The 14,546-nt window shown below is 30.0% G+C and overlaps 1 protein-coding gene across 1 annotated transcript in view; it reads left to right on the plus strand.

The window, feature by feature from the left end:
- The window catches only part of LOC143047961 (DNA topoisomerase 2-binding protein 1-A-like), a 36,816-nt gene extending 22,619 nt beyond the window's left edge, over positions 1–14,197 (plus strand). The window contains exons 24-44 of the mRNA XM_076221338.1: positions 248–316; positions 590–706; positions 1,326–1,475; positions 1,975–2,061; positions 2,827–2,895; positions 3,285–3,653; positions 3,982–4,061; positions 5,782–5,822; positions 6,204–6,281; positions 7,124–7,159; positions 7,756–7,831; positions 8,480–8,630; positions 9,291–9,339; positions 9,764–9,879; positions 10,184–10,277; positions 10,714–10,820; positions 11,367–11,480; positions 11,965–12,086; positions 12,548–12,617; positions 13,161–13,294; positions 13,960–14,197. Of these exons, the coding sequence (XP_076077453.1) occupies positions 248–316; positions 590–706; positions 1,326–1,475; positions 1,975–2,061; positions 2,827–2,895; positions 3,285–3,653; positions 3,982–4,061; positions 5,782–5,822; positions 6,204–6,281; positions 7,124–7,159; positions 7,756–7,831; positions 8,480–8,630; positions 9,291–9,339; positions 9,764–9,879; positions 10,184–10,277; positions 10,714–10,820; positions 11,367–11,480; positions 11,965–12,086; positions 12,548–12,617; positions 13,161–13,294; positions 13,960–14,053 (2,223 nt within the window). The 3' untranslated portion in view covers positions 14,054–14,197. The remainder of the gene's footprint in view (positions 1–247; positions 317–589; positions 707–1,325; positions 1,476–1,974; positions 2,062–2,826; positions 2,896–3,284; positions 3,654–3,981; positions 4,062–5,781; positions 5,823–6,203; positions 6,282–7,123; positions 7,160–7,755; positions 7,832–8,479; positions 8,631–9,290; positions 9,340–9,763; positions 9,880–10,183; positions 10,278–10,713; positions 10,821–11,366; positions 11,481–11,964; positions 12,087–12,547; positions 12,618–13,160; positions 13,295–13,959) is intronic.
- The last annotated feature ends 349 nt before the right edge of the window (positions 14,198–14,546 follow it).

A 14,546-nucleotide genomic window follows, 5' to 3' on the forward strand; every position in this document is an offset into this window, starting at 1 on the left:
GGTATTGCAAAACACAGAAAAAGACATGGTTCTTGATGAAAAATGAGTGGAATTACTAATTCAAAAATTGTGATTACTATTAATATGAAACTTGTGTGACTAAACAGCTTTGGCAATCAGTCATGTGTTTAATCCTTTTCTGAATTTGTATATTGTTCAGTCCCTTGTTGGACTTTTTTGACATTTAAATTTTGGATCAGTTATTCTATAGATCAGTTAAAAAATGCAATTAATGGAATTATTTCAGGATGTTATGAAGTGTTTAGAGACTCCACCAGCAGAAAAAGCCAGAAATGCCAAAAGAAGACAAAGTCAGGTAATTTAAAATGAGATGAAAGTTTTTGGTACAAAGTCATTTTAATACTGATAGTAATCAATTCACAAGAAAATAATAAAAAAAATTTGGACAGTCCAGAATATTTAGTTTTTTAGTATCCTAGCAAATAAGTAAGATACTTTATCTAGTTTCTTTTGTTATTAGATAACTAAATCTGTGGATTCAATGATTGTTTTTATTTGATGTTTTTAATGTGCAGACAATGCTCAAACATAAAATTGCTGTTTTCTTAACCATTATAATAATTTTCAGCCATTAGAGGAACTGTTCACCACCAAGTTACAGAGAGCAGTAGAAATATCTGAGGGAGCTACAACAGCAACAAGGGGTTCAGATGAAGTAGATGGCTCTTGTATAGATGGACTTTCTGTAAGTTTCTATGCATGTTTCCTCAGTTGGTTAGTTCTGTTTCTGTTGATGGTAATCTGAACAGTGCCAGAGAACATGGTTTTGAAAATCTCAACTATTACGTTTTTGAGTACTGAAATGTTTTATCTTTTTCAAAAAAACATATTTCACTTTGAAGAAATAAATTTTATGTGTACATTATCTAAGGGAAGTAGTAACATAAATGCAAATAATATACATCAGCATATGACATGGATATTTATCTATCAATGCACACCACATCTTGATATTTTTTTTTTTTTTTGGGGTTACTTGGTGTATTTGGGTTGCTGTTTCAATTAAATTATACCTAATATTCATAACATTGTGTTAAAATTGTATGTATCTAAGCAGTATTTGATTGTACGCAGTGTTATCTTATTAAACTGACAGAACTGATCTTGATAATAAATTATTCAGTCTAAATCAAACTCATTTGGACAGCGTTCATTTAGTTGTTATGACTTGTAATTTAAACCAATTGTTTTTTAAAAGAACGATCTATATATTCAAATGATCAGACTTAGTGTCAAAATTGGCTGTAATAAGAACTCTGTACTCAAAATGCATCAATTTTATATTCTATGTATGTTTTCTACAGCAACAAGAGGCAGGACCATTGAAAGATGTAGTTATAGCAGTGAGTAAGAAGCTGAGTTCTCACCAGGCGGAGTACAACAATATGGTATCACTACTAGGAGGAGATTATAGATGGACGTATGATGAATCATGTACACATTTTATATTCCAGGTAAGATAAACTGTCAGTGGTTTTGGTATTTTGTCGTAATGAAATATAAATTACTAAGATATTGAGAGCAACACTTAAAATGAAAATTGCTTAATTTATTAAAATGTTTGCCATTATGATGGTTGTTGCCAAAGTGCAGATCTCTAGAGAGACCTAAATATGTTTGAGGGGTAACTGTCATCTAGCCATTATATTGACTGTGAATAGGTAAAATAGTGGTCTTAAGCTTTTAAGGTTAAAAATGTATAAATGTGGTGAAAACACAAACAAGACTTCTCGAGAACAACTGGAAGCCAACATTGCCTAAGTAGTTTATTAAAAGTTGAATACATTTTTGTGATTCATTGGCAGAGTTAGACTTAACATAAAGAATTCCTTTTATATGGAAAATTTAATTCCTCTAAATTGAAAAAAAAAGGATTATTCTCTGTCTTTTAAAGCCATGTCAATTGATAGATGGTATAGCATCAAAATCAATGTATTTTATATCTGCTTACAGAGCACTAGGGCAAATGATACCACTAAAGAGTTCAGAATTGCAAGGGACCAAAAGAAGATTATTGTTTCATCTCATTGGCTGTTAATGGTAAGTTGATTAATAGAGTTCTTTCAGTCTGAAAACTGTATATTTACAGCTAACTTAGCTTGTAAAATAAGTGTATATCTGCATTCCAAATATTTTATTGACAATACAATAGCATCAAAACGGATATAAAGTGGATGAATATGATAAGAAAATCTCAAAAAATAACAAGCATATCAAAGGAACAGTGCTTTAATGGCTGTTCTTCATCTCGACAGCTACTGAAAGGTTGGTATGTTGAATAAAAGAGTTCACACCATCTAGTAAGAACAGAACACCATCTTGTCTTGATTATATAAGTTCTCGTATGCTATTCACTTAGAGCTGATACATATGTTTATGAAGGAACACACAAGAGAGAAATCAATAAGTTTTCTTACAGATAGTATCCTTCATTGCCCAAACTAAAAAAAAAGTTGTTAAAAAAAATAGAGAAAATTACAAAGAAAACTTATGGACTGTAAATTTAATTTAAAACAACAATTTTTGCTGAAGTAAAATGAAGGAATATAAGTTTTAGAAATTGTTTCGTTAGATATTTCATAATTGGAAAATACATGTTTAAATATAAAAACACCTCAAACATGTGGACAAATTCTACTGCATCCTAGGTAAAGAAGATAACTTGCAAGTTTATAATTCAAACTTTTAATATCTGAAAGAATACTGTAAAATTTACAACCCAAAGTTTAGATAGTTGATATTAGATCAAACTAGATGTTCACAGAGGATCATATTGTAAAAACTAAGAAATCTTTTTATTTCCAGTGTAAAGAACAGAATGCCTGGGTAGATGAGTCATTGTTTCCACACAACTACAATCCAAATCTCACACTGGTAAGTTATTTTGTTTATTTTCATCTTAAAATTAATTTTATATTAGATGAAACAGTTGAAATTGCTGACAAATGAAGTCAGAAAGTTGTTCACCAAGATCTGTGAGGTTTCAGTTTTATAGCCAACTGAAAATATTGTATTTTTCCTCCAATAAACTTTTATGCAACCAAAGATGTGCTATAATATATAAATTGCTGCTATTTCATCATCAATATTTCTAATTTTGTCTTTCTAAATGAATTATCACTGTCAGACAAAAAGTTGTGATAAAGAAGTAGGCAATAAGAATGCTTTATTTTATATAAGCAGTATTTATAATATGTTTTGCTTGCTAATTTCAAGGTTTCTTTATAGCCCCTGATTTACAACCCTCAATATTTCTATTTTAGTCTGTGTCAAGAAAAAAGACTGGTACCCCAGCAAGAACACCAGCTAGAAGTAGCAGAAAAGCAACAAGAGCAACACGGTTAGAATCAGCAAATGACCTGAAACCAGAAATATTGAACTTTGACAAGGAAGTAGAAAAAACATTGAAAAAGCCAGTACAAAAAGTAATGGAATCTGACAAGGAAACAGTTAGTGAAAGTGACACAGATAATGAAATAAGGTCAAGGTTAGGTCAAGGACAAATGGACACTGATGCTGAAATAAGGTCAAGGCTAGGGAATGTAGTGGAGGTTGAGGATGAAATATCAAAGGGTGGAAGAAGGAATAGGAAAAGTAGTATAAATTCCATTGATGAAGATCGAGGGAAAGAGGTTAGTAACACATTTGTCAACCAGGCAACTATTGGACTCAACAATTTGCAATGTGTCCATTTTACTCAGGAATAACTTTTATTTAAAATTTAGATAAAATATCAGAAACAGTAGCAAACAATTTTCATAAGAAAGTTGTCTCAGTATTTTGACCTTTTGGTCTTTTTTCTTCCAAGTCATTCATTGCATTCATTTGTTGACCATAAAAAAAAACAACATTGATGAATAGTTTTGATTTAATTTGATTAATATTTAGTCACAGTTTTTTCATCAATTATTCATTACCTACATTTCACTTGAATTTTTATTTATTTTGTTTTGATTTTAGGAAGCTGTGCCAGCAGCAGGGTCAATGGAAATGAGGGAAGTTCTATCAAAGGAGATGGAAAGTATTATGGCAGCATCAAAGTAAGTAGTGAAAATAATCCAAAACTAATTTATTTCCTAGCTGAGCTGGTTTTGTGTTAAAAGCTTGATTACAAAGGAAAATAACTTCAGTAAATAAACAATAAGACTCAAAATCATTGTTACTGTATCTTACCAACAGAAAGAAGATTATCTGACAAATATACTGACCGACTTTAGAAACGCAACACTAGATTAATCTTTGTAATTCCTATTTTCAAATATTCATTTTTTTTTAAAACAAACTTATGAACAAAAAGTTCTTTCATTACTTCAATGTTTAAAAAAAAAATGCCATGTCGAAAGTTGAATTGATAACGTCATTTTCAACGTTCAAATATTGTGGTATACACTGAAACCTTGGTTTTCCACTTACAAATGAACTTGTAACCGTCAAAAGCAATGACTGCCTGTATCAAACGCCAAAATGATTATCAGAAAGGTCAACCAATTCTGTTCGGCAGGTTATTTGTTCTGTTTTTCACCTTTTTACCATTGTTCCATTCATAACAACGGGATTTGGCAATTATGCGGTTGAAACTTTAAGGCTTTAAATGTTTTTCTGCAGTTGATTCTTTGGCAGTTCAGTTAATGAGAAACATTCATGGCATAAATCTGTGCAAAATGGCATTCATCAATTTGATTAGCAGTTGACATTGCGGTCGTAGGTCCTTCTCTCAAATGATGTTGTCTAATCAAATTCTATTGACGTTGCATTATCACTACATGTTGATCTGGTCATTGAAAGTCTTCAACAAATCTCTTCTACCGGTATCATTGTCAAAAGGGCAGTAAGACGAGTTTCTGACGTGAAATTGTCTGGTTGCAGCACGTTCACATTTTCCTGTTTGCATTATTATAATGGGTTGATTCAGTTTTTTATTCCTTAGTCTGGGCAATATGGAGATGCAAGATTTTTTTACTGATTTAAGCGTGGCCAAGGATTGAAAACTGTTTCACTAAGAAAGAAAAAAATTGAAAAATCTTTTATAAGTTCGAAATTTCGATTTCTGAAATTCGTGCGATCTCAATAACCGGTATGTTTAATAACCATAGGTAAGTCAGATGTTGATTTTTCCGAAAGAGAAGGAAGTATAGTAAGCATGAATAGTAGTTTTATGAGGATTAAACATGATTTGGTAAAAAAAATCTACAAAATGAGTGTTGCGTTTATAAAGCCAGTCAGTATATGACACAGGAGGGCTAGTTTATTTAGTGTACTAAAACATGTTGGGTAAAACAAAATTTTCAGGCCAAATAGTACAAAACATTATAATTTACTGTATTAGGACACTGAATTTGAGAATCAAATCTGTTTTTTTGGGTTACAATAAATAAAAAGGACCATATTTCATCAATTAATTTGTATATAGCGGAAATTAAAATGGTTGGAGTCAAAAAGAAAGGTTATACACCATGTGAGAGACTACTAGCATTTCTATCACTTCTGATAAGATACCTTCTAAATATTTCATTTTATTATGGGAACACTTTTACGTAGCACAAGACAGGGGTGTCTTGCCATCTTGGAACAACAGCTTATTAAGAATGCATCCACATATTTTTATATGTGATGAAAGAAAAAAAATGAAACTTGATAGAATTGTCATAGTTTAAAAGCTCTCAAATAAAAAACACTTCCAATTATAAAGATATTTATCTTGAGAGAAGTATCTTTTATTTTTATCAAGTATACCGTTTTATTGTTGTTTATTATTTCCAGAACTAAAAAGGCAATGAGGAGAAGGAGTAAGCGATTAAATTGTAAGTTTTTAGTATAACTGTGTGATCTATTAACTTAGAAAATGATGAATTTTAACTTGTGAATACTACTTTCAAAAATTTATTTGGTTTTAAATATTGCAAATTTTTTTACAATCTCACATATTTTTTTAATACTGAACAATTTTGCAATAATAAATGAATACAGAAATGTTTGATTTTACAATATATGATTTAAATTACATGCAGACTTCCAAGGTACCTTATATTTCTGCTTATGTAATTTGTTTCCATACTCACAGCCAAATTCATTTATTGAAAATACTAGAAATTGAAACTGATCTAAGATAGATAATTGCAATCAGCAATTGTTAATATGTAAATGAAAAATAATTGATTTCGATGAGTTTGTTATTTTGACAGGTAGTGGTAATTTGTCTGGTGATCTGTCCGGTAGTGCTGATAAAAATAGTTCTAGACAAAACAGATGGAGTTTAACTGGTAGGTGAAAGTAAATGATGGCTTAAATGTTCACAGAAGCCAGAATTGTCCTTATTCCCTGAATATTATATATATATATATAAGAAGCTGTGGTATGAGTGCCAATGACACAACTCTCCATTCAAGTCACAATTTATGAATTAAAGTAAATCCCTATAGGTCAAAGTACGGTCTTCAACACAGAGCCTTGGCTCACTTCAAACAGCAAGCTTTAAAATGACTAATGTAAAACCATTCAAACAGAAAAACTAATGGTATAATCTACATAAAAAAGGAGAAAGGAGAAACACTTATGAACCACATCAACAAACGACAACTACATGACATCAGATGAATAATAACATGAATTGTGCCATTAGGAAGTTAAACATGTTAAAATGTAGAAATCAAAATTACAAAATGTTTAAAATATATATCACAGACCATTACTTTCTACTTGATTTGAAACACTGATATGTTCAAATATATATTAAATAAGAATATTGAGTTTTTCAAATTTGAAACCTTACAAAGCCTTAAGACAATCAATTAAAAGAGCCAATTTCTTTATTATTTTTCTATGTAATTACTATCCATATTATTTACTCAATATTTCTTGAATTCTTGTTTGGGATGAAACTAAGCATACCTGCATCCACCAATTAGCAATTCATAATCTTGAAATCTATTGTTTAAACATGCATGAATATCCACATTTGACATCTCTATGAGCTTTTACAAAATGATGTTAGACATTTCAGTTGATTTAAAGGTGTCAAATGAAAAGTCTTTGTTAACATTTATTCTGATGTTTGATATCGAAATGTGATTTTAAATTGAAATCTCATTTGATCTTATTGTAGATGATAAAGTTGAAAAAAAGACTCCAACAAGCTCAGGTTTGGATCAGTTATATAAAAAAAAACAATGTTCTTAAGTTTTTTCATCTACAATCTGTTGTGAGATATTAACTGTAATAGTTATATTCACTCCTTTCCATGGGTAGACATTTTTTCTGTTCATCTGTCTTTCACTAAAGTTTTGTTTTTGCAAAATCTGTAAATTTAATACTTGACAGAACATGACAATTTATCTATTTGCAGTTATACAAGATATATTAATTGATATGAGAACATTTGTGTGGACAAAAACTAAAACTTCTACCATTTAATATTGGAATACAAAACACTATAGTAAATGATATTGCTTTGGGGTTACCAATGGCAAAACATGAATATTGTCAAATCCGTGTACAGAACAAGTTGTGAACACTACATATGGATTTTACCCGTTTGACAGAATTTTGTATTGGTGCATTGGTTTCCCATATCAAAGCAAGGATTCTGGTATATCTTTATACAAGAGAGTTTCTCAAGTCATAATCATAATTAATCAAACATTTGAATAGAATGAATCCCATGAATAGTTGTTTTTTCAATCATCTTCTCCCTTAAAAAAAATTATTTAGTAATGAAATCTTGTATATATTTAACAGGGAAAGCATTAGAAAATCACTCAGGGCCGGAGCCTTCACAGAGTGTGCAGGTCACATGGGATGATCATACAGGAAGGTTAGATGTATAATATTTACTCTGGTTTACAGATTTTTAGACTTTTTAACTAATAAGCTTCCATATTTACTTTAGATTTTGAGGTTTTGGATTTAGAAATTAATAAAAATGAAAAACCACTTTATTGTTACCAATCAGAAGCAAATGTATTCTAATGAATTTAATGAATATATTTTCTAATAATAGGCAATATAGGAAAGGTGTACTGACATAAGTAGTCTCTAAACACATTAGCTCCAAATGGAGCTTTCGTTAGTAGAAGCCATATTAACTATGTGTATCAGTGAGAAAAATGTAAAAGCATAAAAATATAGTATAATTCTGCCTCTGATGAAGGTCCTTTTCGGACCGAAACCGGTCAGGCTATAAAACATCACCAGGCGCTGTTAATTATGTGTATTGGTATATATACTATATTTTTATATTTTCTAATAATGTTTGAATCTGTCAAAGATGGTTTATTTAGTGTTTAGAGAAAGTTATAATTTACTGAACTGATAAATATTTTTGGGCATACAAATTTAAACTTTTCTGAAAGTTATTGCAATATAATATAGAGTTAGAAGGCATTTTAAATGAAAAATCAATAACATAAAAAATATCCCTTTCCTTCCATTTATATCAATGCCGCTGCTAAATGTTTTACAGACTTGAACAAGAAAAATTAGCTCACAAACTAGAACGAGCATGTAGCCCTACCCAGGATGTAGCTGAGTTCCTGGATGGGGAGTTCTCCGAAGAGGAGGAGGATATAGATTATGAGGAAGGGTTACATGAACCTGAAGCTGAAGTTCCTCAAGTAAGTATAGCATTTTATTTCCATTTCATAGTTATTCAGACTTGCTTTGCATGTTGCTATCTGTAAATTTGGGGCAAACAAAATGTTTCAATAACTTTATACATGATTCAATAGATAGGAAGTACACAATTACTAATAAACCCTATAACTATGTGATAATAAGATAGAAAATACATCTCATATACAAGTAGGTACAGATAATTTTAAACAATATGTTGGCTGAATTAAATATTATACCCTTTCTCTAAGAGTAGTAGCTAAATTGCAATCACCTTCACCTGTTCAAATAACAAATATTTTCAACACACTTTTCTCTGAATATACACAACAGCATGACTCCATATTTGTTCAGAAGCTGAACAGTGATGAGTTGTAAAGTGTATAGACTTCAAATTAGTCACATACACCAGACACTTTGAAATATGAATTGGGTATGTTACCTTGTTTGTCATTTTCAGGATTTGTTTTGTAATTCATACATTTAGCAAAATGTAAGATGCATGTCGAACAATGAATATTAGAGGTAAAACTGTAAATCATCAACATCAAATCAGAACAGAGTGACAGCTGCAACATTTTTTTTGTTATAATATGATAAATTGCTAACATTACATGAGTACTGTATGATTATATTTTCTACTTTATTTGACAATTTTAAAGGAAAAACCAAAAGAAGAAAGAGTTCCAACTCCTGAAGGTCCATCTCTAGGTATATACTTTACCTAAATATTTTATAAAAAGTGAAAGAAATAACATGTCTGTTGACTTTTGACAAATTGTTACAAAAAAAATATCAAAATTTCATTCAAATATAGGAAAAGAAGCAATAGTTTTATAACCCGGACAGCCTTAATAGAACAAACATAATTTCACTCAAATAGCAGATATAAACAATGCAGCAGTTATTGTTGTACAAGTCAGATTATTAAAAATCCATTTAGATGAAATTCAAATTATTATATCCATTCATACAATATTTTTTAAACTTTAAAAGAAATGAGTGAATACAAAAATTAACAAATGAATATTACATCTGACAGTTTAGATATTAATGTTATTTCTTGACTTTCAAAGAAAAGATAGAAAAGTTACTTGTGACAAGTTGAAGGCAAAGAATATGTTGTTTGTTTTAGCATTCCACAAGTCAAGAAAGGAAGAGAATAGAATTCCTTCCCCAGAACCTATCAATGAAGAGGAACCAGTCCAGAAACCACCCCCTGTGTTCATTATGTCTGGCATGGAACCAGCTGTAAGATTTTATAAATCCTCTTATTTTTTTTTGTGTTTTGGGTGATTTTTATATTTGCATGAAATTTTTTTGATAGAGACAAATCGCATACTAAATTCCCAAAATGTTTGTAATCTGAAGAAGTAGAACTATTAATGTCTATGTTTCTTTTCTTAACATTCAAGTATTGATTAATTACTTAGTATGTAAAATAGATTTAAACTATTTCCAGAGATCATCCATTTCAGTGACTATATCATTACATCTTCACACATTACTTAAAATATAACTATAATATACCTTACATTTGTTGTTTATATTCTAGGAAAAAGATAATTATGGTGCTTTAGTAGAACAGCTTGGAGGGAAGATATTAGAATCTCTACACTTTGATTGTTCCTGTACACATCTAGTCATAGGTTTGTGGCCAGTACTTACATGTAGATTGTGTATTAAACAGGATTACTTTTATCAGTGTGTCCCAATTTCATCATATAATTCTCGATTAAAAAATGGAAGCTGAGAAAGTTGATATAGGAAAATCCTGCTTTCAATCTAGAAAATGATTGAAGCTAACAATTAAAAATTCTCCATGGAGGATTCTATATGATCTTAAATCTAATGTAGCATATAACCCATCAAACAATCTGGAGATGAACAATTTTAAACACAAGTAAGCAGTTATTATACAAACAAGAAACAAAAGAACTGTGTCAACCACACTGTGAATTTGAAATGATTGTATCTGGCATTTAATGAAGATTGATGTAAATTTAAAATAAAGAGCGTTGACAAACTAATTTTATAATTTTATAGAGACAATGAATATTTTCAGACGAGCTTTATTATTTTTAGGTAAACCTACAAGAAATGAGAAGTTTTTAGCAAGTGTAGCATCAGGGAAGTGGGTTTTACACAAATCTTATTTTGAAGCTTGTCGTCAAGAGAGACAATTTGTTCAGGTAATGACAGTTTTCATGAAAAGCCGCAGTAAGGTAATTTTATGTTACATAAATAGTTATAATAAGAAATTTAAATATTGCCTTCTCAAAAAGATTTACAAAGGAGGATATGTCTTTATCTACTGATAGATAAAATTATGTTTGGTACACCTAAATTATTCCAAAGGATAAACAACAGCAATCCTTCAAATACATGTATATTTATATTTATTACTGTTTCTATACATTAAGTATGATTTACAAACTTGAGCTTGTGTTTATATTTGTGACTTTTCAGTAAAGTTGTTTTCTTTTTGTATTATCATGCTCTAATATATATTAGACTGGAAATAAAAAACAAAAATTTTTTGTATAACTTTTTTTTTTATATTTTTGCATATAATAAGTTATTTATTTCTGTTTTATTCATCCTTGATGCAAGTTTAACTTGATGATTGATCAAATGTGTGAGGGTAAATGTACAGTATTTTGTAGTTAATATATCCTATTAATTAAAAGCAACAGTTTCTATAAGTGCTATATATACAGTAATAACTGTATTTGTAGGAAGATTTTTATGAATGGGGAGGTGATGGTACACAAAGTTTGCTCAATCAACAAACAGCTAAATTGGCAGCTGCTGCATACAGGTGGAGGATCAAAGTTCAAAATACTTTACAGGTCAGAATTACATTTTATATTCAATTTTTTGGGTTGTTTGTTATACATTCTATCATTTATGTATTCTCCATTTATTGATTACTTAAATAGTTTAGTAAATTCAAGATGTGAATTGTAAAAAATATGAAATAGTGATTTTTTTGATTTTTTTTAATAACACGTGGGTAGCTTTTTCAAGCTAGTTATGTGTATATTGTGGTAAATATGAATTCTAAAAGAGCAGCAATTAATTATTTTTCACTGAAGACTGACTCTGTTGATACTGTTGGGTTTATACTTGACAACATGTTATCATAATTTGCACTATGTATTTGTTGTGATGCAGATATGAGATAAGGTTAAGTTTTTGTTTATTTCTACAATCTACAACTTTTTTGGTAAAACAACACCAAATATACAATTGTTCCTCAATCCACAAGATTAGAAACCACAAAAATAAATGAATAATCAGTATGATAATGAGCTATTATTTTATATTTCATAGTCGACTAACCAATGTATAGGTGCATTTGATGGTTGGACAGTGCTACTGAATTGTGATAAGGTTAAAGATGACAATTTTAAAAGATTGCTAGAGGCAGGAGGTGCTACAGTACTACAAAATAAGTAAGTGTTTTAAAGTTTTGTGCAATATGACAACTAAGCATATGTTTCCTCCAGTCTCACACACATATTACAAATATTAAAGACCATTTTCAACGATAAGAAAATACAAAAACAAACCCAAGATACATGTAATTTATCTGATCATAATTATGATAATATATATCAAATCTGAACCAATATCAAATATTAATGAATTTACTTTGTGGATTTTTACTTTGATTTAAATTTAAATGAAGTTCAAAACTTTGAAAACCTTGAATGGTTAGTTTTTAAGCTTTGAAAGTTCAATATTTCCACTCATGTTTGTCTCCCCATATACAACTCTTTATTAATGAAAGTCAAAAGACTTTGTTATCTGCAAAAGCGAAAAATCTAGACATCATCAATGAACATTTTAATTTTTTAGAAATAGTCTGCATTTCATGTTTAACGATTAATCAATTGTATTTCACTAATTGTAGACCCCCATATGAAGAAAATATATCTGCTTCACATGCATTCCTTGACCTCAGCAAAAAGCCTTTACAACCTGTAAGTATATCCTAGAGTTCATTAAAGCTATATTTTTAGAATTGCAGCTTGGATTCATCATAATTCAATGGGTACAAAGTTTTTATTAAATTCATGGTGAAACTATAAATTTTCTGTAGATTACATTTTGGCCAAAGCACAAAATCAAACATCAAACAAAATCCAATTTTTCTATAATCCACATCCCCTAAAATTGGTACCCACTAACAAAAAATCCACAGTAATTTGGTGTAGTCGTTATTCAATTGACATTTTTTCATTTCGACTTATTGAAAAACCTACACTGGCCATATATTTTATTTTCATTAGAATCCACTGATTTCAGTGACAAAAATAGTGTTACTTTTAGGCAAGTATTACCTAAATCGATGTAATCTTCATGTATGAAGTCTTGACATTCCAATGACAGGTATACATAGAGTAACAAAGACCCATAATTATCTGTTATAAGTTATTTATGTGCTGTCCTGATGATAATGTTTGAACTTGGTTATAAATTGATATATAGACCTTAATCGTATGAATTGTATTTTGTTTTTTTAGTCTGACATACAGGTTCTATTGGGTAACAATATACTTTGTCTGAAGCCAGAATTTATAGCAGCTCATCTAACAGACAATCCTCCACCCAATCCTCTGGATTACTGTCCTCCAGATATATCAGGCTTTGTTTCTTTGTAAGTATTCAACTGTGGTAAATCATTTTAGTAGAAGTTACATTATAAAAGCATTTGTTTATATGCCCCATTTATGGCATTATGTTTTCTGGTCTGTGCTTCCATTCGTTCGTTCCTCTGTCTGTCCCGCTTCAGGTTCAAGTTTTTGGTCGAGGTAGTTTTGATGAAGTTGAAGTCCAATCAACTTGAAACTTAGTACACATGTTCCCTATGATATAATCTTTCCAAATTAGATTTTTATCTCACTTTCACAGTCAACTGAACATAGGAAATGGTAGTGAGGACGGGGCATCCGTGTACTAGGGACACATTCTTGTTTATTTATAGACTATAGAACACAGCCCTCATCGACAAAGGAAATTTTTGAGAAAAGCAAAACACACTTATATTTCCTAATTGCTAATTTATCAGAGAGAATCAAATCAGAACGCAGTTGTACTACCTTAAAAAAGATATAATTTTCATCTTCCTTTAAATGTTGTTCTAATGCAGCATCAGCACAAGGCTGTTATTTGCTGCGAGTTGATTCATTAAAAACAGGAAATTATACATTTAATGGAGGTTTCATCATCTTCTAGTTCTAGTTGCCAAAATCTTTACATTTATTAATGTATTAACGGCTGTTTGTAGTTTTTCCTAAAAACTTGATTTATTTTTACTTTCAGACCATCAGGTTCAGATAGGAACAAAAGAAAAGCATTATCTCTTTCATCAACATCAGACAGTGAAAATAAAAGCAAACGCACAAGGAAAAGATAGCATTTATTTTCTTTGTTCTCTGTAAATTAAAAACTTGTATTTAATGAATGATCTGTACTATTAAATTTTTATTGAATTCTTTATCTAAGTGCTATCAAAGAAAAAGCATTTTATAAAGTAAATAAAAAGTTGTTAAACTTCAAATGTTTTCTTTGTAATTATTCATTTGGTAATATGATATTTTCATGTTTCCATATTTCAACCTTTTAAATGGTTCTATTAAAATTGTTGATCAACAAATTCAAGGGGAATGTGTATAGGAATCTGTCTGTTTGTTGTAAACTTTGTTCAACTTTATGAAAATCAAAGATACAAAACCGTGTCCTACTCAGAACCTTGAAGAAGATTGTATATACAGCAGATTTCAGTCAGTATGTAGCTAATGGTAATATCTTTGGTTAGCTTACTTGTTAGCTGAACCGTGAAGTCATTGTTAGGTAAGGTATACTACCCTCCTTTTAAAGTAGCTTAGTCCTACAGAGAGATAGATTTT

This window comes from Mytilus galloprovincialis, chromosome 10 (assembly GCF_965363235.1).
Source record: "Mytilus galloprovincialis chromosome 10, xbMytGall1.hap1.1, whole genome shotgun sequence".
In the NCBI taxonomy this organism is placed as follows: Eukaryota; Metazoa; Mollusca; class Bivalvia; order Mytilida; family Mytilidae; genus Mytilus; species Mytilus galloprovincialis.